This window comes from Schistocerca nitens, chromosome 3, assembly GCF_023898315.1.
Source record: "Schistocerca nitens isolate TAMUIC-IGC-003100 chromosome 3, iqSchNite1.1, whole genome shotgun sequence".
Lineage (NCBI taxonomy): Eukaryota > Metazoa > Arthropoda > Insecta > Orthoptera > Acrididae > Schistocerca > Schistocerca nitens.
In genome coordinates, this window is record NC_064616.1 from 87,446,281 (window position 1) to 87,469,062 (window position 22,782).

The 22,782-nt window shown below is 36.4% G+C and overlaps 1 protein-coding gene across 2 annotated transcripts in view; it reads left to right on the forward strand.

Annotated features, from left to right (window-relative positions):
* LOC126248059 (uncharacterized) overlaps positions 1–22,782 on the forward strand; it is a 551,905-nt gene that overhangs the window by 493,760 nt on the left and 35,363 nt on the right. For both annotated transcript variants that reach the window (XM_049948697.1, XM_049948699.1), the window contains one exon: positions 11,456–11,660. In XM_049948697.1, the coding sequence (XP_049804654.1) occupies positions 11,456–11,660 (205 nt within the window). The remainder of the gene's footprint in view (positions 1–11,455; positions 11,661–22,782) is intronic.

Sequence of the window (22,782 nt, forward strand, 5' to 3'; positions counted from 1 at the left end):
AGCATCTTTGTATTTTTGTTTCTAGGAGAGTAAAAGCTTAATATTTATATCCCTGTAACTGTTTTTTTAAAAACAAATGCTTCACATGTTTGGAACTCAAGTGTTACTTCTCAGAAACAGTTGTAGCTCTGTATACTAATGTATTACAACTGGTCTCTTCTGGGCTGGGTTTTGAAGCTCTGCACACTGAGATAAAAGTAAGTGTGCATAGGCATGTGATATAACAGACTGGTCTAGATGTTCATCTTGTATATGTTTTATTAAATCATCTAAAAATGGCAACTTTCTTTCTATGTTCGTCTCAACACTAATGATATAATGAAGACAGGTGAAGGGGTACCAGATTTAAGGCACATTCGTCTAAATGCTTCGTAAAGAAATTAGCCACTGCTGATGATAGTGAAGAACCTGTGTCCATTTCATCAGTCATTTCATAAAATTTTCTGTCATACAAAAAGTAAATGGCTGTCAAAGTGTTTCTTCCATATAGACTTTAGTAAACAGGGAGACGATATCAAATCTGACCATAATATCATTTGGTCCAACTCTGACTTGCTTGATTACCTCACTAAACCTGTGAGGGTTTTTGATGTAGACCATGATGTTTGCAATGATCAGCCATAGGTCTCATGAATTTGGTCATATATTTGGCTACCCTAAAGGTGGGAAGTCCAATAGGAATTTTAGGAGCTCAGATGTTATCTTCATGACATAATTAAGTAGACCAGAATTCTTTAACAGCTGCACCATTTGAGAACGTAGGATCACATTTCAGGCATGTGTATATATTGTGTTTGAACATCAGAATCACTTTTCCATGACATTCTGAGCCATTATTATTAGTTGGCAGCATCATTAAATCTTCATCTCTCCAACAGAGCCCTTTCCTACCTAATCTACTGGTGTTTGACTTTGGAAGCTTTATTACTGTCAAAATGTATTATGGTCCAAATCTTACCTAATTGGTGATATCCTGTGAGAAATGTAACATTACCATTTGAACTCTGTTAATAATATCCACAATGGGTATTTGGCTTCGAATCTATATACAAATCTCCTCAAGGAGAAAAGAGTTTCTTAATCAAGATTTCTGCCTGACAGGTTGATGACAATGCACACTGTATGGCTAGGTGACTCTTGGCTTTGCAGCTGTGTAATTTGACGCAGCAACAAGACGATGAAAATTTTTTACAAGCATGTCATCATGAGAAACTTCATTTTCAGATTAACCTTCTGATTTATATGTTGAAAGACAAAACAATATTTAACTGAGTACCAAATCTTGTAGCACACCATGTTCTACTGTTAACAGGTGCAATGTGTGGTTGATCACATTCTCCCACCATTTATGCATGATTTCCATCCTTATTTATTTGGCATGACTTCATGATAGTATGACACTTCCATCATATCCCATACTACAGCAACAAGAAATAATTAACATAATGAAATGCTTGAGACAGTTCCATAACATCACCGTATGTTTTTTGTCTGTTGCTGTTTTTCTTCCCTAAATATTGTGTTTGTTGCTGTTTTTCTTCCCTAAATATTGTGATGACTATAGTCCCATACATTTTTGACTCACAATTCTTTTCTTTAGATATTTCATGGTAGTAAATGAGGAATCAGCTGATATTGCCCTTTAGTTTCTTAATTCACATCTGCTTTCATGCATAAAAATTGGTTTTAGTGTACTCCTTTTTAAGAAAGCTGGAAAAAATCTCTCTTTTGTTGAAGTATTTACCAAGTTTGTTAAATAGGTTACTACTGCATGTTTATTGATTTATGTTGTAGCGTAATGTATGTCAAATGAAAGTTTGACTTTCAAGCTCTTTTATTTCATTTGAAACTAATGACCTTGTTGTCTCAGTGCACACAATGGTTTGGTTTATCCTATGATTTTTTCAGTTTCACTCACTACTTCTGTTTTGTTTACTGCAGTTAATCTGTCTACTATGGTCTCACGCATCTGCATCCATTTCTCCACTTCTGTGGACACTTTTAACTTCTGTCCATTTCTGTCTCTCCTTTTCTTTTTGGACGGCTGTAAATCTTTCGGCTGTTTCTTTTCTAATAAAGTAAATCTTTGTTTGCTTAATGAGCTTAAAATATTCTTTACTTTTCATTTTGTGGAGAAGACTACACATATCATTTACTGTAATGTTCACAATATATTTTCAGTTTCTTTTGTGATTTGTATTCCATACTATTTTTATTTTGTTTACAACTCTGTTATGTATAGCATGAACAGTGCTACAATAATAATGAAATATGTTACATAAATGATTTCATTTTGTATGTGCACCACAATTTTCATATATTGTTTCTCAGCTTTCAGGTCTGACATCTTATGTAGTAAATTTATGCATTGTAAATGAACCTGACTTTACTACCCTTATATCTTCTATTTGTAGTTATTACAATAATGAGATGGTTGCCACACCTCTAGAGGTGGGGGTGGGTGATTTTATATTTCATATTGATCACTTCATTTAGTTGTGACTTTACTACCCTTATATCTTTTATTTGTAGTTATTACAATAATTAGATGGTTGCCACGCCTCTAGAGGTGGGGTGGGTGATTTTATATTTCATATTGATCACTTCATTTAGTTGTGCAACAGTTGAGCTTGTTGGTAGTATATGATACCCAATTCAAATTCTGTTAAATGTTCACAGTGCTTGAAACATTAACAATGAGAACTACTTCAGCTTTTTAAATACATAATGGTAACTCATTTACATAGAACAAGAACAAAAGTGGGCTCACTGAATGAATGATTCCAGAAAATTTAATGAAAATGTTAACAGAATTATGAAGCTGCTACCTCTATCTTTTGTTTCTCGGTAAAGAATTTCAATCTTTTATTTTTGCAATATTTTTCATCTGATATGTCATCATGTATTCACTCAAAGAATTACAGATTACACTCATAACAGAAGCCAACTGTACATCAGCCAGTGAATATTGAAAAATTTTCAGTTGCAATAGCTTTGACAGCATTTGTGCTGTGACTTTGTGTCTTTTACAGAAATCCTAATGCAGCAGAACTCTTTTATCTATCACTTATAATTTGCAGCCATATGCTTCAGTCTGAAAGTAAGATCATTTTTTGTAGCCTGTCAGTTAGCACTTGATTAACACAGTAGCTTATTCTCATTTTCATACCAGTTGGACAAGACGCTCTGTAGGTTTCACAAAAATTATTTACAAACATTATGTATCTTCTGAATGTTATACATTGATCACAACAGCAAAAGAAGATCCACAAAATGCACTTTTTACAAAATACTGACACCCATAAGCTGAAGGTTGAGAAACATTTCTTTACGTACTGTAACAGATCACTGCCTGATCCATGACAGATATGCACAACATGAGTGCAAATAACTTACTGCAAGATACCAATGCCATTTCAATTGATGACCTACAACCCATTTCATGGAATACACACTAGCAACATAACATTTATCACATGATATTGTAGCTCTGTAGTTTGTTTGAAATCTGTCAGTAATATCCAAGGCTGCAGGAAGCACTCTGCCAATGCTGAGAAAATAGATATGAATGAAGACTGGTACATAAACATCAATATATTAGGTACATGTGGCTAGAAACTCCCTTTGGGTTCAAGTCTGTTTAGTCACCTTGTAACCTTGTATGTTGATGGGGATGAAATGATGAAGTCAACACAACACCTAGTCTGGCTGGGAATCGAACTTTGGTCCCTCGCATTGAATTCTGCCACACTTACCACTCAGCTATGGAGACGGACAATATATTAGGCTGTATGAGGACCGAAAACATGTGGGGAAATTCTTAAATATTATCTGAGAATTGTTTCATATCATATTACACTTAATATCATAAGAGATTTCAAAGGAGAATAGTTTAATTAAGTTCATCTTCACTCTAGATCTAAATGAATTCTCAAATGGCTAAAATCACTAAATGATTGGCAATAGAATATACCAAAGCACAAGAAGAATATTTTATGTTTAAATGAGATTTGGGAAAGAACTAAAAAAATGATGGAATCAAAACTTCGAAATATGTGGATAAAATCGTTGTCTTTGTATGGAATGATACGTCAAAGTTCATCCAATATAAATAAGTATAGCATCCTGATATTTTGAATTCTTTCTTTTGTAGTTAAAAATGAAAGGAGGTCAATGGAAGGATTGGGGCCAATGGAAATTGTGTCTACTAGATCACAGTATGTAAGACATTATTCAGATACATTGAAAAATGCAACTGAATTTTTCTAAATATTTTGCATCGTTGTTGAAAACATGTAAAAGGTTGAGGAGCAGGAGGCAGGTAGTTAGAAGTTTTTTTTTTTTTAATTTTTAGTATTATGTATCTGTAATGCAAATCTATCTATAGGATATAGAATAAATCAGATAATTATAATAACAATTATGCTAATTATTTATAAGGCTTCAGTATAAGTCATATGTAAACAGTGAAAGTTTTGCTAATGTTATGTAATAGAATGTCACCTAAATATATTAACATTGACCATCTGTGAATACAGAATTTTCTGTATAAAAGTAAAAGTTACTGCTTTTGGGTTATTTTCCTTATGGAATAGTTCTCACACATTTTACCTTTTGCAGTAATTTTCAGCATTTGCTTTACAAATGTTACACATCTCAAACATCTAACTCAATGGTGCTACCACAGAATCAGCAGACGTACTCAGAATCAACTTATTTGCTGTTGTTTATCTAAACAGCCCATCTAAACTCCCCTATCTGCTCAGTTGTTAGTTGTATCATTTGTACGCCAGATAATAAAAACACTGTCAGATGCTAATAATAATGTTTCATTTCGGACGATTTATTGCCTTTTTTCTTTGTACCTAACAACTGTTTCCTCAAGTAACATTGCTTGTCTCTATTCCTTTCTGACCGAGCGAGGTGGCGCAGTGGTTAGCACACTGGACTCGCATTCGGGAGGACGACGGTTCAATCCCGTCTCCAGCCATCCTGATTTAGGTTTTCCGTGATTTCCCTAAATTGTTTCAGGCAAATGCCAGGATGGTTCCTTTGAAAGGGCACAGCCGATTTCCTTCCCAATCCTTCCCTAACCTGAGCTTGCGCTCCGTCTCTAATGACCTCGTTGTCGACGGGACGTTAAACACTAACAACCACCACCACCACCACCACCACCTACCTATTCCTTTCTGATTACCACAGCTGATTCTTACCTCTTCCCCATTTTCTGTACTGTACTCCAGATAAAAAGATAGTGATGTGTGTTGTAATATTTGTCGTGTTTTAAGAACTATTTGATCCACATTTTTGTTGATGCTTTTAATGGAACTGCATCATTTTGCAATCAGTAATTATGCATTCTTTCCTTTCTCTGTATCTTCACTTTGTTCCTCTTATTTTTGTAACAGTTGACATAGTGTCATTTCAAAGTTGTCTAACCCAATGCCTACTTCAGTGAAACTGTTTTTATTAACTCACAGTCATTAATTATTATAAAATGTTTACATTGTCTGTTTTGGCAAATTACTGGCATTGACAGGTGTTATCTAGATATGTACAAGAAGTGTTTCATTCAAAAATAATGCAAATAATTCTGTATACATCACAGTCACTAATTAGGAACATAATTTTATCAAAATGTAAATACATGTCATTGCACAGTATGATAAACACCAAAAAATTTTGTTCAAAATGGCTCTGAGCACTATGGGACTTAACATCTGTGGACATCAGTCCCCTAGAACTTAGAACCACTTAAACCTAACTAACCTAAGGACATCACACACATCCATGCCCGAGGCAGGATTCGAACCTGCGACCGTAGCGATTGTTTATAGTATTGTACATATCAGCATTTATATACACAAAAGTATTTTGTGAATATTCAAATCACATCCACTGATAGCAATGATATGCTGAAATGAAACCAGTAATTTGAATATTTTATAATAATTAGTGCTCATTACCTTATAAAAAAAATACGTCGTTGTGTTTCTGATCTGTAAGCTGTGGTGCCAAAGAATCTATATATTTTATCCAGAGACACAACTCTATACTTAGTTTGTCTTATTTCCTGTTTTTCTGTGCACTAGCTCATACAGTATTTTTGCACTTATTTTCACAATGCAGCCTTTTGTCTTATTGCAGTTTCTCCCTTGTAAAAAGACTCTCTCTCTCTCTCTCTCTCTCTCTCTCTCTCTCTCTCTCTCTCTCTCTCTCTCTCTCTCTCTCTCATTTCTACAGTTCCTCTCCACAAGATCTACCAGATGAATCATGTATCTTTGAGTAATAACAGTTATACTTCTAAAATTTTCCCATCACCAATTGCTTTTAGAGATACAATTGTTCCCACTGATGCAGGTCTCCCATTATTATTTGCAACTAGGCTGAAGACACATCATGACTAACACCAAAGTTGCTTGTCATATGTGTCAGAAAAGGTGATTGACAGGATAGCTGATGGGGTACTAGTCTGCCCACTAACCAGTTATTTTGATATGACTCAAGTAGCCCTGTTTCCTCAAAGGGCCCCTAACACTGATAACACTTTTATGGAATAAATTATAGTAAATTTAAGTGTTAGCAAAAAATAATAAAATAGAAACTGTAACTCTTATAGAGATATTTATTGCTTAGCACAAGTGAAATAACATTTTGACACAGTGTATCTGAATCAGTAGATAAACTAGAAGTTATAATGATATAATTATGGAATGTGTGATAATGAGAGCTGTCAACTTACTTCTGAAAATCATTACTTTTAGTGGTCTGTGATTTTGAGACATGTAGCCGACTCCATTTCCCTCAAATGGCAACAAGTAGGTGTATTCTTGAATGACAGCACCTTCATCTACAAAAGCTCAATCTCCAAAAGCAATCTGTTCCTTTGACATTCTGTAACATAAATATACTTTAGTTTATGCATTGTAAGTAATTAAGGAGTGAAGGAGACAACTTACTGAATAATTGAAGTGCTGAGTTGGCAACAGACACACGAGAAGAATAAAAACCTTGCTTTCTTTTTGTGTGTCTATGACTCAATACTTCTGTCAGTAAGTGGTCTCCTTTTCTCCTAAATTATTTACATTCCATTAGAACTTTTATTGCCATATTTAGTGTACGCATTTTAATTGTAAAGTTATAAAATTTCCTTACTATATCTGACCGATGACTGGGTGGATAAACATCAGATTACAAATCCAAAAAATTGTGTACTGAATCCTAATTAATCTTTGCACATTGTTTGATAGTTGACATGCCTTTGGTGCCTAGTAATTATTTTGTGAAAAATTAAATTATGCCATAGTCCTGATTTTACATTAAACCATAGGTTCACCTGTGATTGGCTGAGTCAGAAAATTTTCGGTTTAGAAGAAGGAAAGGGTCACTCTTATCCAGAGGCATTATTCCTCATGATGAATTGTGGTCTACATCCACACCTATGTGTGTATACATTCTTCAAACTACTGTGAAATTCACTGTAGATGCTACTTTTCATTCCACCATTTATTAGGGCTTCTAAACCCTTCCATTTGCATATGGAGTATGTGAAGAATGGTTGCGTAAATGCCTCTGTATGCACTGCAGTATTCAGATTAACCTTTTTCCAGAGAGTACTTTGTTTTATTACATCATGAACATTGTGTCAGTGTATTAATTACCACTGTCTGTATCTGTGAAATAAATCACTCCAAAACTATTCGAATTCTACATTACAGCAATTTTGGTTGTCATTGAATTATTTGGAAAGTATCAATTCGCTTTCTCAGTCCTGCTCCATGTGTTATTAAACTATTCTTTTTATCACTCAGGATGCAGGTTTGTCTTCTCATACATTTTCTTGTTTGATCAGGCAAACATCACTAATACTTCTTCATTTATCTTTGTATTTGTTTTTCTTTCTCTTCAAAAATTTATTATTTTTGGCAGTCATTTACTGAGTTTTATTATCTAACTCTATTTGTTCTTTGCAATTACACTTTTTTACATGTGCAGTATTACAAGGTCTAATTATTAAATTTTTAACAATTATTTGTTAAATAATATGTAACATATATTATATCATGTTTTTATTAATTTCACAGCCATATAACAGACAAATAAGTGTAAAACATGCAATGATCAGTTAACACTGAAAAGGAAAGAAAAACACATGTTGAGAAACACAGCACACTAAGATACATTCTGTTGCAGGGTTAGTTGGTTCTTATGTGAAGAATCTTAGGGTGAGAAAATAAAATTAAAATCTGGAAACTTGTCTTCCACACATAAGCAGAAACTGTCTTTTTAGATGCCCCTGGTTATTATATTGAACTAGGTGGCTAAATTCCATAATTTTCAGGCTACTGGACAAGGTTATACAGTTACATGGGTCCCTTCTGTGATTATCACTCTATCTTCCTGGCTTACTAATACATCACATCCTCTGTCTCGGAAGGTATGTTAGCTTCTTGGGCTTTCATATGAATAGAATAAGAGATGTTAGCACATGTCATTTTTATTAATTGATACTGTATTAGAATAACATTGGACAAAGAAAAACAACTTTCAATGAATAATCCATTCTTAATGTCATCTCAGTATTTTCATGTAGTCTCAATTGTGAACTGGTCTTAGGCCAAACATTGAAGAATGAGATAAGATGACTGATAATAAAATTATTGTCATATGTAATTTCCTTTGCTACAAGAAATACTGTTTGTGTGTGTGTGTGTGTGTGTGTGTGTGTGTGTGTGTGTGTGAGAGAGAGAGAGAGAGAGAGAGAGAGAGAGAGAGAGAGAAGGGAGGGATGATATCACAGACATATTACACACATAAACAGAAAAAATAAAAAAGAAAGGCAGCTGAATTGAACATGTCATAGATATATTATTTACAGCCTAAGCTGTATTTGCTCATGGATAAAATGCTATTTTTGCCTTTATGTGGAAACTGACACTAGTGAATAATGTTTCCATCACATAAATCAATTTTAATCATAACTTAAGACAAACCTTAAGTGTGAAAAATTTTCTGAGTCAAAAAATCTAAAACAACTGTAATAAAGCCTTGCTTTTACTGTAAGTAATTCCATGTTGGGATATGCATCAAACTATGTTGCACTGCAAAACTGAATTTAGAAATGTATAACAATAATTTTAACTCCTGAATGGAGCGATACATAAGATACAGGAAAGGCAACCATTCACCTGTAGCAGATCGATGTGTAGACCACAGTAACACATAACAGAAAACAGCATTCACAATAGCTCTCAAGGACCAGCTCTTTTTCCAGCAATACTAGACACACACACACACACACACACACACACACACACACACACACACACACACACAGAGTATGCATTTGAGCGTCTGTGTGGTCATGTATGTGAATGTGTGTACTATAGCTGTAAAAGGAGCTAGTACTGAAAAGCTAGTGTCAATTCTGTTTTCTGTTGTGTTACTGTGCTCCTTGTATTGATCCACTATAACTGAGTGGTTGCCTCCTTGTTATTTTATGAATTTAAATATATGCTTATATACTTCCCCAGTTGGATTCTGTGCCACGTAGTGCTATTTCTGTTATGGCCATCTTATCTACTATGATTTGCTTCAGTAGTATGAAATATATGTTAGTGTTTTTATTGACTGCAGATAAAAACATGTAACAACTCATCAGTGTTCATGACAAATGTGTGATTAAGGACATTTGATTTCCCACACAGAAAGAATCTATTAATTACCTTTTGTACTGAACACATGGCCAATTATATTTCATTTAGCCTTTGAAAAATTGTGAACAGGGGAAGCATGAAAATTTGGCATTTTCCTGTTTCATAATACTGGTATCTCTTTTTAAAAAATTATATTTTATCTTTGTGATATGTTAATAGTTTTTGTTTCCAATTTTAATTATGCTAAAACTGTTTCTGAGGAAACTAAGCTGTAGTTTCATGTATGAAGGTTAGATTTGTTTGTAATTTGAGATGTAGGTATATATGAAATACAGAACACTGCACAAATGGTCTTCTGTTTTTAAAAATTATTTATTCAAAAAGTGTAAAATATGTTTCTGTTTGGGTTATTACATATGAGTAGAAAGAATGTGTGTAATTTGGTAGAATACTGTAGTTCTCTGACAGCAGATCTTCTGTCCATTCATGCAGGTCCCCACACACATTCAGCATGGCTCTTTTCTTATCTGTGTTCAGGACTTTGTATTCAGCATATGTTTCAAACTTATTCCTATCATTCCCTGTTCCTGCAAGCTTGTAGGCTTCCTGCTACATATCATTATTAGCTACACAACAAACTCAAATTGCCTTAGCTTACATATATCACATCTGTCACCATAGCTTGAAATTATTTATTTTGTGCATTCATTATTATTATATTATGTGTGCATGATAAGAAAATAAGGAACCAGTTCTCAGTCCACACACACACACACACACACACACACACACACACACACACACACAGTGTCCAGTAGATCCTGGTAAAAGAGAGATTTTTCTTCGAAGTGGAATACATCAACAAAATACAGTACAGATGTCGTCTTACCAGTGACTTTCTTTGGGTTATTTAAATAAAAGAGTAAGCATCTGTTCCTGTATGTAAATATATGTAAAATTGTAAGATTGAGTGATCTCTTTGACCATGTTCATATAATTCTGGGTTATATATGTGACAAGGAAACGTATAGAAAGAACAGCAAATAAATACCTTTTGAATGAATTGTTGAATATTTGTGAATTTAGAACACGCTGTTGTATATATGCTCACAGCTTGTTAAAGATCTTCGTATTGTAACACATAGCTGTACTTTAAAATTAGGGCTTTATTTTTTTACACTTTAATATTCATAAACATGAGTATCAAGGGTTTATGGAAAATTTGTTAATATCTTGTGATGTTGCTTGAGTCCGTAATCACTTTACCTTTATTGTTAGTCATAAATATTGGTAGCAAAATTTCCTGTCAGTTTAAAACTGCAAGCCAAACTAGGACTTTAGTAGAAATCCCTAAGAATGTTCTTATTGGCTGAAATATTGAGGCATTTTCTATGGCTTACTTCACAGCTTTACTGTTCCAGTGCCTATTTCCTACATATCAATGTAGGAATTATATACAGATACAGTGGTTCAGACAAAGAAAGTCATACTGCAAAAGTTAGATTAAATTTATGAGGAAACAAAATGTCTCTCCTCAAAGTATATCCATATAAAATTGCATATGTAATCCAAAAAGCTGATGGAATCTTTCAAATAAGGAATGGCTTCTGTGGAGATAAAATGTATTCAATGAATCTCTCAATTACACATAGTGGCTTTCATATGTTCACATTAAATGTGTGAAATATCAACAAAAACTCAGTAATGTTTTATCATCACAATTACTTTATTTTTCCATTAGGTACAGAGATTTTTACTAGAAAGCCATTGGAAATAAGAATTTTTGTTATCACTTTCAGGTTCGCATTAAGGAAGATCGCAAAAAGTCGCCAGTGCAAGAAGAGGCTAGGGTGGTGTTAGGAAGAGAAAGGAGTAAATCTGATGGAAGAAGCACTGTTTGTGCAACAGACAGTTCTCGGTCAAAGCAATCAATGGCTGTGACAGGAGAAGAAATGAAGCAAGTTACTAGTGCTGCAGTTGGGAAAATTGGCACATTCAGAACTGGTAAGAAAAATTAATAATGGAGCAAAAATTAGGTATTAAATTCAGATGTTTCATAGTTTTCCAATACCAAATACACTGTATGAATAACTGAAGTAGTACTGTTTACTTGGACAGTATTATTCCCCACACTGATTTATTGAAAGATTTCATTTTAGCTGAGAAAGTAAGTGTACTTTAAAACAACTGTATTTCACTTCTCCATGTATTTTACAAAAAGTTAATAGTTACCAGCATTTTCATGTACATTTAATCTGAAATAGTTGATTTTATTGTATCAAACTCCCTGGTTTGTACTGGGAGGGGATGAGGAAGCAGTGATGATGGCCCTACACTTTTGGTAGGCCTACCCAGTGTTGGGAGTTGTGGCAGAAGCATGGCAGCTAGCTGGCTTATCATCCTCTGGTGGTGGTTGTGGTAATAGCTAATTGAATCATCATGAGCAGAGCAGATTCTGCTAGCATTGAAAACTATCCTTAGCCAAGGAAATTGGTGCATTTGTCCCCCATGTGACATCTGTATGGTTGTTACTATGCGTTCCATCAACATTCTGAATAATGTGGCCCAGACTGCTGCATCTGAATGATTCTGACATATACATCATTGGACCCTGTGGCATCAGTAATGTCAGCATTATCCTTTACTGATAGTCACCTAACAACTCCATTGAACATTTTTTAGTGATTAATGTGACTCTGTAGGAATGTGAAGAAGGATTAGAGCTATTTGTAATGATTCACAGTATTAATTTTTTTCTGTCTGCGCTTTGTATGTTCTGGTTATTCATTCTGCCCCATCATTGCATCAGAGGTTGAAAAGGTGCATATTTTAAATGGACAGTGTTTGAATTGATGGGAAATGAATTGTAAGCCATTGTTTCAGACAATTGTGTTTGACAACTTTTCAATTGTGAATATCTTTGATAAGGCCTATGTAATAGCATCAGTGATAGTGTTGGACACCATATTAATACCATGTGGGTATTTCGGTATTATGTGTACCTTGACCAAATACATTGACATCTGAAAGAGCCATACAAAGTAATATGAATACATTACTATGGCTTATTTGGAAATGATCGTGGTAAAAAAAGTGGATGGGGTGCAGCCTTATTTCTCTACAAGAGTGACACTTACAAATCATTTGCTTAATATCAGAGGGTTCATCCTCCCAATAAACATTTCTGAGCATTGCTGGTGAATTAAATAAAAATTTACTTTCTACAGGAAATCATATAACTTTCTTGGCAAATGCCTTTCCAAGATTGATGTCTGAAATACTCTTCTGTGATAGAGACAAGAGGGAGTTGAGTCAATAATTAAATCACTGAAGAGTAAGGATTCTCATGGTTATGATGGAGTGTCTAGCAGAATATTAAAGTACTGTGCTGTACATATTAGCCCTGTATTTAGCCATATTTGTAATTTTTCCTTTAGGAATGGTCAGTTCCCTGAGTGATTAAAACACTCAGTAGTAAAACCACTTTATAAAAAGGGAGAAAGAGATAATGTAGATAATTTTAGACCTATTTCTATGCCACCAGTGTTTGCAAAAATTACTGAAAAGGCTGTATATGTAAGGATAATTGATCATTTCGTATCACAAGATTTGCTATCAAATGTACAGTTCAGCTTTAGAAGTCAATTAATGACTGAAAATGCTATATTCTCTTTTCTCTGTGAGATACTGGATGGGCTAAACAAAAGGTTTCAATTGCTTGGCATATTTTTTTATTTAACTAAGGCATTTGATTGTGTAGGTCACAAAATATTGCTCCAGAAGTTGGATCATTACGAAATACAGGGAGTAGCTCACAACTGGTTCACCTCTTACTTTAGCAACAGAGAGCAAAAGGTTGTTATTCACAATGTTGATAGCTGCTGCGTGTTGGGGCCACTCCTGTTCCTTATTTATATAAATGATATGCCCTCTAGTATTACAGGTAACTATAAAATATTTCTGTTTGCTGATGACACTAGCTTCATACTAAAGGATGTTGTGTGAAACATTGGCTCAGTTTCAAATAGTGCAGTACATGACGTAAGTTCATGGCTTGAAGAAAATGAACTAACACTAAATCACAGTAAGACTCAGTTTTTACGGTTCCTAACACACAATTCAACAAAACCTGACGTTTTAATTTCACAGAATTGGTATATGATTAGTGAAACTGAACAGTTCAAATTTCTAAGTGTTCAGGTAGATAGTAAGCTGTCGTGGAAAGCCCACGTTCAGGATCTTGTTCAAAGACTTAATACTGCCATTTTTACTATTCGAATGGTATCAGAAGTCAGTGCTCGTTTGACACAAAAATTAGTATACTTTGCTTATTTTCATTCGCTTATGTCATATGGTATTATATTTTGGGGTAACTGTTCCCATTCTAAAATGATATTTTTGGCTCAGAAATGGGCGGTTCAGGCAATAAGTGGTGTAAGTTCACGAACCTCTTGTTGACACCTGTTCATGAGTCTAGGTATTTTGACATTGGCTTCTCAATATATATGTTCCTTATTGTCATTTCTTGATAACAATATTAGCTTGTTCCCAAGAATAAGCAGCTTTCACTTGGTTAATACTCAGCAGAAATCAAACCTGCCTTTGGATCGGACTTCCTTAACTCCTGTGCAAAAAGGTGTGCAGTACACTGCTGCATCCATTTTCAATAAGCTACCACTCGAATTCAAAAATCTTAGCAGTAATCCACACACTTTCAAATCTAAACTGAAGAGTTTCCTCGTGGATCGCTCTTTCTATTCTGTCAAGGAGTTCCTTGAAAAATTAAGCTGATTCTTATTGTATTGTTGATTGCATTTACTTAAACTTATGGATTGACTTTTTTTGGGTTCATAAACATTTATTTTGATTTGTTATTGCTTTTATGTTGTAATTTCATGTAATGACATATCCATGACCATGGAGATTTGCTCCTTAATTTGTTCCTATGGAACTTGATGTGTAAATAAATAAATAGAAATATTGGCAGTTGAGATTTTTTATATATGTTATCCGGAATAGCCTTTGTGCCTTTGTATAGGAATGCCAAAAAGTTTTGTGAAGGACCTGCAGAATAACAATGTCTATTGGTTGGTGTTGTGGCCACTAGTACTTCTTGTACAATCGAAAATGTATGTTTTGATCTTAAAAGTCATGTAACTTAAACTGTTTAATGTTTGAATGAATCCACGTATGCAGTACTTGCACTTAGACTTGGTCCAGATTTGTTAAATTTGCATTAATTTGTGCCATAACAGGAGCCTATCTACCGCCATACTAAGACCAATATCAAGCTGGAAACCTACTAGTTGTAGATTGTCAAGTTCTAAGAGTTAGCACTGGAAGTCAGGAAAGAGCATCAGTATTTGCATATTTCTCAGTTGGTCTGTAGTATATTATGTTTGTACAAGCTGATAAATAATGCCCATTGCTGTAATCTTTGCACTGTTGACTGTGTAATAGTGTTATCTGAGCCAAAAAAGTTATGACCAATGGTTTACTGTCAGTAATAAGGTGAAATGTTACTCTTTACAGATATACATGGAATTTCTGTATAGCATGTATGATACTTTGTGCATATTTTTCAATTTTTGAATAGTTAACATGAGCTAAGTTTAGTGCTTTAGATACATATATAATAGGGCGTTTGCTACCATCCAGATTTTTTGATGGGAGAACTAAGACTTTCCTACAAGAAGAAGCATCAGTTAGTTTATTTAGTTATTCATTCTAAAATCTTTCCAGATTGTGGGCTACATCATTAATTTACAAATATTATGTATGAGTGTGTGCATAAACACAAATTGGCATGCAAGATGATTTTTGCCTTTATCTACAAAAGAGTTTTCACTATTTGCAGTAGATGATGTTGCACTTTACTGTTTCAAGTCTCTCATATTTCACATACTGGCACTCTTTATTCTGTTACTGAAGACAAGAAGCAGAAGTTTTAAATTCTGCATTTAAAAATGTATTCATGCAAGAGGTACAACTGTACCAATTTTGGACCGCTGTAGAGACTCACAAATGAGTGATATCTATATTAGCACACTGAGCACTGAAAAACAATTGACACTACTTAAAGCAAACAAGGCACCAGGCCCTGACTGAATTCCACTTAGATTTTACATTGGATAGACTGTTGCTTATATTTATTGAGAATCACTTGCACAGTGAATAGTCTCATGTAACTGGAAAAAGAGTGCGGGTAACTCGTGTTTACAAAAAATATAATAGATCATATGCATAGAATTATAGACCAATATCCCAGTTGTCCATCTGTTGCAGGATCCTAGAGCATATTCTAAGCTCTAACATTATGATTTTCTCTCAAAGAATCAGCATGGATAGTCTGTTTGAAATTAATTTAGAACTGACAGAAAATAGTGAGGTAAGGCTTATGAGGCAGGCACATCACATTCAACCTATACCATGAGACATGTAGCCACAGTAAGCACCTATGGTTGACAGACCTGTGCTCCCACCACTGCAACACTTCTAGATTGCACTATGTTACAGTTTCAAGTGGTTTGCTGTCATTTGAGATTGTTCATTGTGCACTGAGATTGTTTTTTCCCTTACAGTTGCTGTGTTAATATTTTATCTGTTATTACTGTTGTTTGTTGTGTGATACTGAACAGTGTCAGGAGCAAGTTTGTGAAATGCTATTAAGTGGAAATGTTCAACATCACGCTTTCAGAAAGAGGATTGCCGTACAACGTCAGTCAAAAAACTGACTTCTGTGTTACATGCCTATACTGTCAAAAATTGTTCTTGATAAAGTTCTCAGTCATTCTGTTGTTGTTGACAAGACATCTACCATGGCAATGTGAAAGGAGAAGATTATTGGCTTGAGTATCGAAACATCTAAGTAAGTGGAACTTCTGGATCTAATATCTCTCCTTAAACCACAGTTCCCCATACACAAAGTTGAGAGACGCAAAAACGTATGGCCATATAGTAATTATGCTGTCATGTAGTCACTGCCATTTCAGCTCAATAGAAATTATATGGACATCGCCAGTAATAATAAAAAAATATGTTGTTTGCAGTTGAGGTACTCCTCAATGAAGCTCTTAGGAAAATTACCTCAAAAGACTGGAAGAAAGCCATCTCTCTTATGCAGCACATCATGGAAGATTCATGGCAGCATGATGTTTTATTTAAAAAATTCAGTATAGAGAATGACACATTAAAAATGCAGTTATAGTCGTACTTCAAGTACATGTGATAGCAATGAGACTTATGTCTATAGAGTTTTCTCATTTTCATCACAAAAAAGATGCACAGCTGGATTCAGATAAATGTTTGGTGTATGCAGTATAAGTACCTGCAAAGTAAAATTATATATTTGTAAATTTTGACTGTTAAGGGGGGAGTTGTTAGCAGCAACTGTATCTGAATGAAGTTCATCTCAGCAATACTTTCATAATCACACAAAAGAAATCTCTACCATACCATTATAACAGTTGTAAAACTAATTTTTATCACCACCATCCATCTTTCTATCAAACCAGTAAGATAGCTCAGCTCTCCTTGATTATCAGCACCATTTGTTGTTATGTCAGAATCAAGTAGGAAGTTTGATCAGAAAACACAATAGCAGATTAAATATAATTTTAGCATATCAGTGACCTATCAGCATTATCAGCAGCTGATTGGCCTCCACGGGTACACTTCTGCGAATGGTTCATCCAACAATGTGTCAATCCTCATTTCAGTGCAAATGTTCTCTTTACGGATGAGGCTTCATTCTAACATGATCAAATTGTAAATTTTCACATTCAACATGAGAGGGCTGACGAGAATCCGCATGAAATTGTGCAATCACATCATCAACACAGATTTTCTGTGAATGTTTGGGCAGGCATTGTTGGTGATGTCTTGTGTGGGCCCCATATTCTTCCACCTATGCGCAGTGGAGCATGTTATCATGATTTCATACGGGATACTCTACCTGTGCTGCTAGAACATGTGCCTTTACAAGTACGACACAACATGTGGTTCACGCACGATGGAGCTCCTGCACATTTCAGTCAAAGTGTTCATACGCTTCTCATCAACAGATTTGGTGACCGATGGATTGGTAGAGGCGGACCAATTCCATGGCCTCCAGGCTCTCCTGACCTCAACCCTCTTGACTTTCATTTATGGGGGCATTGGAAAGCTCTTGTCTATGCAATCCTGGTACCAAATGTAGCGACTCTTTGTGCTCGTATTGTGGACGGCTGTGATACAATACGCCATTCTCCAGGGCTGCATCAGCGCATCAGGGATTCCGTGCGACAGAGGGTGGATGCACGTATCCTCGCTAACAGAGGACATTTTGAACATTTCCTGTAACAAAGTGTTTGAAGTCACGTTGGTACGTTCTGTGGCTGTGTGTTTCCACTCCATGATTAATGTGATTTGAAGAGATGTAATAAAATGAGCTCTAACATGGAAAGTATATTTTTTTTTTATATTGGCGACCGGAAAGAGGCAATTGTAGCGGACCGCGCTTAGTTAGAACTATAGCGCGGTCCTCCGAGCTCTAGTGGCAGCAAGGCGAACCTCATTCAAGGTCACCCGACTTACGCAGCTGTTGCGGCCATATGAACTCAGCCAGGCTCTGCGCGCAGCAGGTTGCTGTCTGCAGCCAAGCCGGCCGCCCAGCCGGGCGCCGCCAGCCACGCGTGGCCGAAGTAAGGACATTCCTCCGCTACATCACAGCACGCGGCGCTGCGCTAGCAAGACAGTGCGACCCGGATCTAGTGTCATTGCTATGCGTCAGCGAGGATTCGGGGAAGGTCGTTGATATCACCAAGCCACATTGTACTCGGCAGGAATAAAGGTGTTATGAATTAATAATGTTTCTTTGGCGTTTCTGACGCGTCCACAGTCATTTCCTAGCATCCTGCCAACTGGAGAGGTCACCGCTCGGCCATCCAGTCAACCATAGGCGACCTGGACCACTGAGGCTCCTACACATAATTGATTGACAATTCATACATTACAACAGGTGTTTAAATACAGGCAGTAAAACTATTAAAGTATAAAACCTAATGAAAAGTCCAATAGTCCACTGTAGCTGTATTTATTCAAGTTAATTAAAGAACCACACAACTGGTTTTGCAACTTTTAAGTCGCATCTTCTGGTATATATAAACACTATGTCATATGCTATAGGGAGTTACAGAATGCTGCAGAGTAACAGTTGGCATGGCTAAGAAAAGTTCTCAGCCCTCCTCAAAAAATATAAACCATCATTAGTGATTAATGTCCTGTCTGTGTTAAAATCATGAACAGCCATCACTTTGATCATACAGTGTAGGCTTTCACAGCCAGTACTGTCTTCAGTTAAAACTTCCAGGCTGATGGGCCTTGGTTGATGTATAAAACTCTCCCCTGACGTTTCGTCTCGTCTCTGACTGCAGGAGACATCGTCCGAGCATCTCTCCTGCAGTCGGAGAGAAAATGTCAGGGGAGAGTTTTATACATTGACCATGGCCTATCGGCCCAGAAGTTTTAAGTGTCATCACTTTACTGATGTCCGCCCCCGGTAGCTGAGTGGTCAGTGCGACAAAATATCAACCCTAAGGGCCCGGTTTTCATTCCCAGTTGGGTCGGAGATTTTGTCCGCTCAGTGACTGGGTGTTGTGTTGTCCTAATCATCATCGTTTCATCCCCATAGACGCGCAAGTTGCCAAAGTGGCGTCAAATCGAAAGCCTTGCAACCGGCGAACAGTCTACCCACCGGGAAGTCCTAGTCACACGACATTTTTACTTTACTGATTAAAATATGTTCCTGTCGGCATACATATATATATATATATATATATATATATATATATATATATATATATCTTATCTATACACACTTCTACACATTGATCTTGCCAAAAGCTGAGAAGCGATTCTTCTTTGTGTTGTAGCTCTCTGGGTTACTCTGGGATGCTCTCTGGGGCACTCTGGGATGCTCTCTGGGACTCTGGGATTTTCTGGGAGGCTCTCTGTGGCACTGTCGGATTCTCAATAGGGCATTGTTTATTTCATTGTTTAGTTTAAAGTTACGAAGCATCCTTATCTATCTTGTGAGATTTTTTTTTTTTTTTAAAAAAAAGACTACCTCTAGTTTCATTTAAAAGTCTTATCTTTAATATCTATTATTTATATTTTTATATAGAATAATGTATCGGTGGGTTGCAGGGGTTCAGACCCCTGGGGAGGTTGGTGGGTATTCATGCATGGCTGTGTTCAGTTACACGCAGCAGCTACGTCAGGCGCTTGACCTTGATCTAAAAGATAAGCTTTTTTAGTGAATCAATAAGTAAACTTTTTAAAAAAAATATCTCATGAGATAGATAACGATGATTCGCATCTTTAAACTGAAAAATAAAAGAAATAAATAGACTAGGACTATCGAAAAGTAAACCAGAGGAAATCCCAGAGTGAACCAGAGAGCTTTCCAGAGTCCACCAGGGACCATCCCAGAGTTCACCAGAGAGCATCCCAGAGTGACCAAGAGAGCATCCCAGAGTGCCCCAGAGAGCATCCCAGACTGCCCCAGAGAGCATCCCAGAGTGCCCCAGTGAGCTAAAACACTAAGAAGAATCGCTTTTCGGCTTTTGGCAAGATCAATGTGTAGAAGTCTGTATGAGATAACAAAGTAATAAACAAATTACTCAATAACAACACTGCATGGCTGTGTAAAACATGCTGTTGCCTCGTGTTAATTTAAATGCAGCAGCTTCGTTATATAGCAGCAGTACAAGTCGCTCTAACAATCTGTTTAAGCCTGCATGTACTGATAAGAGCCGTGCCATATGTCACACTTCCTGCAGATAATTAGAAGCTGGCTGCACGCGGCAGGAAGTTGCGCGCAGAAAACCCAACATGGCGACCGGAAAGAGGCAATTGTAGCGGACCGCGCTTAGTTAGAACTATAGCACGGTCCTCCGAGCTCTGGTGGCAGCCAGCCAAACCTCGTTCAAGGTCACCCGACTTACGCAGCTGTTGCGGCCATAAGAACACAGCCATGAATGATCTTTTAGATCAAGGTCAAGCGCCTGACGTAGCTGCTGCGTGTAACTAAACACAGCCATGCATGAATACCCACCCACCTCCCCAGGGTTCTGAACCCCTGCAACCCACCGATACATTATTATATATAAAAATATAAATAATAGATATTAAAGATAAGACTTTTAAATGAAACTAGAGGTAGTCTTTTTTTAAAAAAAAAAAAAAAAAAATATCACGAGATAGATAAGGATGCTTTGCAACTTTAAACTAAACAATGAAATAAACAATGCCCTATTGAGAATCTGACAGTGCCACAGAGAGCCTCCCAGAAAATCCCAGAGTCCCAGAGAGCATCCCAGAGTGCCCCAGAGAGCATCCCAGAGTAACCCAGAGAGCTACAACACAAAGAAGAATCACTTCTCAGCTTTTGGCAAGATCAATGTGTAGAAGTGTGTATAGATAAGAAATTTATATATATATATATATATATATATATATATATATATATATATATATATATATATATATATATATATATATATGGTTATAATAGAGGGAAACATTAGACGTAGGAAAAATATATCTAAAAACAAAGATGATGTGACTTACCAAATGAAAGTGCTGGCAGGTCGACAGACACACAAACAAACACAAACATACACACAAAATTCAAGCTTTCACAACAAACTGTTGCCTCATCAGGAAAGAGGGAAGGAGAGGGAAAGACGAAAGGATGTGGGTTTTAAGGGAGAGGGTAAGGAGTCATTTCAATCCCGGGAGCGGAAAGACTTACCTTAGGGGGAAAAAACGACGGGTATACACTCGCACACACACACATATCCATCCACACATATACAGACACAAGCAGACATATTTAAAGACCAATGTCTCCTGCAGTCAGAGAGATAATGTCAGGGGAGAGATTTATACATTGACCATGGCCTATCAGCCCAGAAGTTTTAAGTGTCATCACTTTACTGATGTCCGCCCCCGGTAGCTGAGTGGTCAGCGCGACAAAATATCAACCCTAAGGGCCTGGTTTTGATTCCCAGTTGGGTCGGAGATTTTGTCCGCTTGTCTGCTTGTGTCTGTATATGTGTGGATGGATATGTGCGTGTGTGCAAGTGTATACCCGTCCTTTTTTCCCCCTAAGGTAAGTCTTTCCGCTCCCGGGATTGGAATGACTCCTTACCCTCTCCCTTAAAACCCACATCCTTTCATCTTTCCCTCTCCTTCCCTCTTTCCTGATGAGGCAACAGTTTGTTGCGAAAGCTTGAATTCTGTGTGTATGTATGTGTTTGTTTGTATGTCTGTTGACCTGCCAGCACTTTCATTTGGTAAGTCACATCATCTTTGTATATATATATATATATATATATATATATATATATATATATATATATATATATATATATATATATATATATATATATATATGCTGACTGGAACATATTTTAATCAGTAAAGTAAAAATGTCGTGTGACTAGGACTTCCCGGCGGGTAGACTGTTTGCTGGTTGCAAGGCTTTCGATTTGACGCCACTTTGGCGACTTGCGCGTCTATGGGGATGAAACGATGATGATTAGGACAACACAACACCCAGTCACTGAGCGGACAAAATCTCCGAACTACTGGGAATGAAAACCGGGCCCTTAGGGTTGATATTTTGTCGCGCTGACCACTCAGCTACCGGGGGCGGATATCGGTAAAGTGATGATACTTAAAACTTCTGGGCTGATAGGCCATGGTCAATGTATAAAACTCTCCCCTGACATTTTCTCTCCAACTGCAGGAGACATGCTCGGACGATGTCTCCTGCAGTCAGAGACGAAACGTCAGGGGAGAGTTTTATACATCAACCAAGGCCCATCAGCCTGGAAGTTTTAACTGAAGACAGTACTGGCTGTGAAAGCCTACACTGTATGATCAAAGTGATGACTGTTCATGATTTTAACACAGACGGGACATTAATCACTAATGATGGTTTATATTTTTTGAGGAGGGCTGAGAACTTTTCTTAGCCATGCCAACTGTTACTCTGCGGCATTCTGTAACTCCCTATAGCATATGATATAGTGTTTATATATACCAGAAGATGCGACTTAAAAGTTGCGAAACCGGTTGT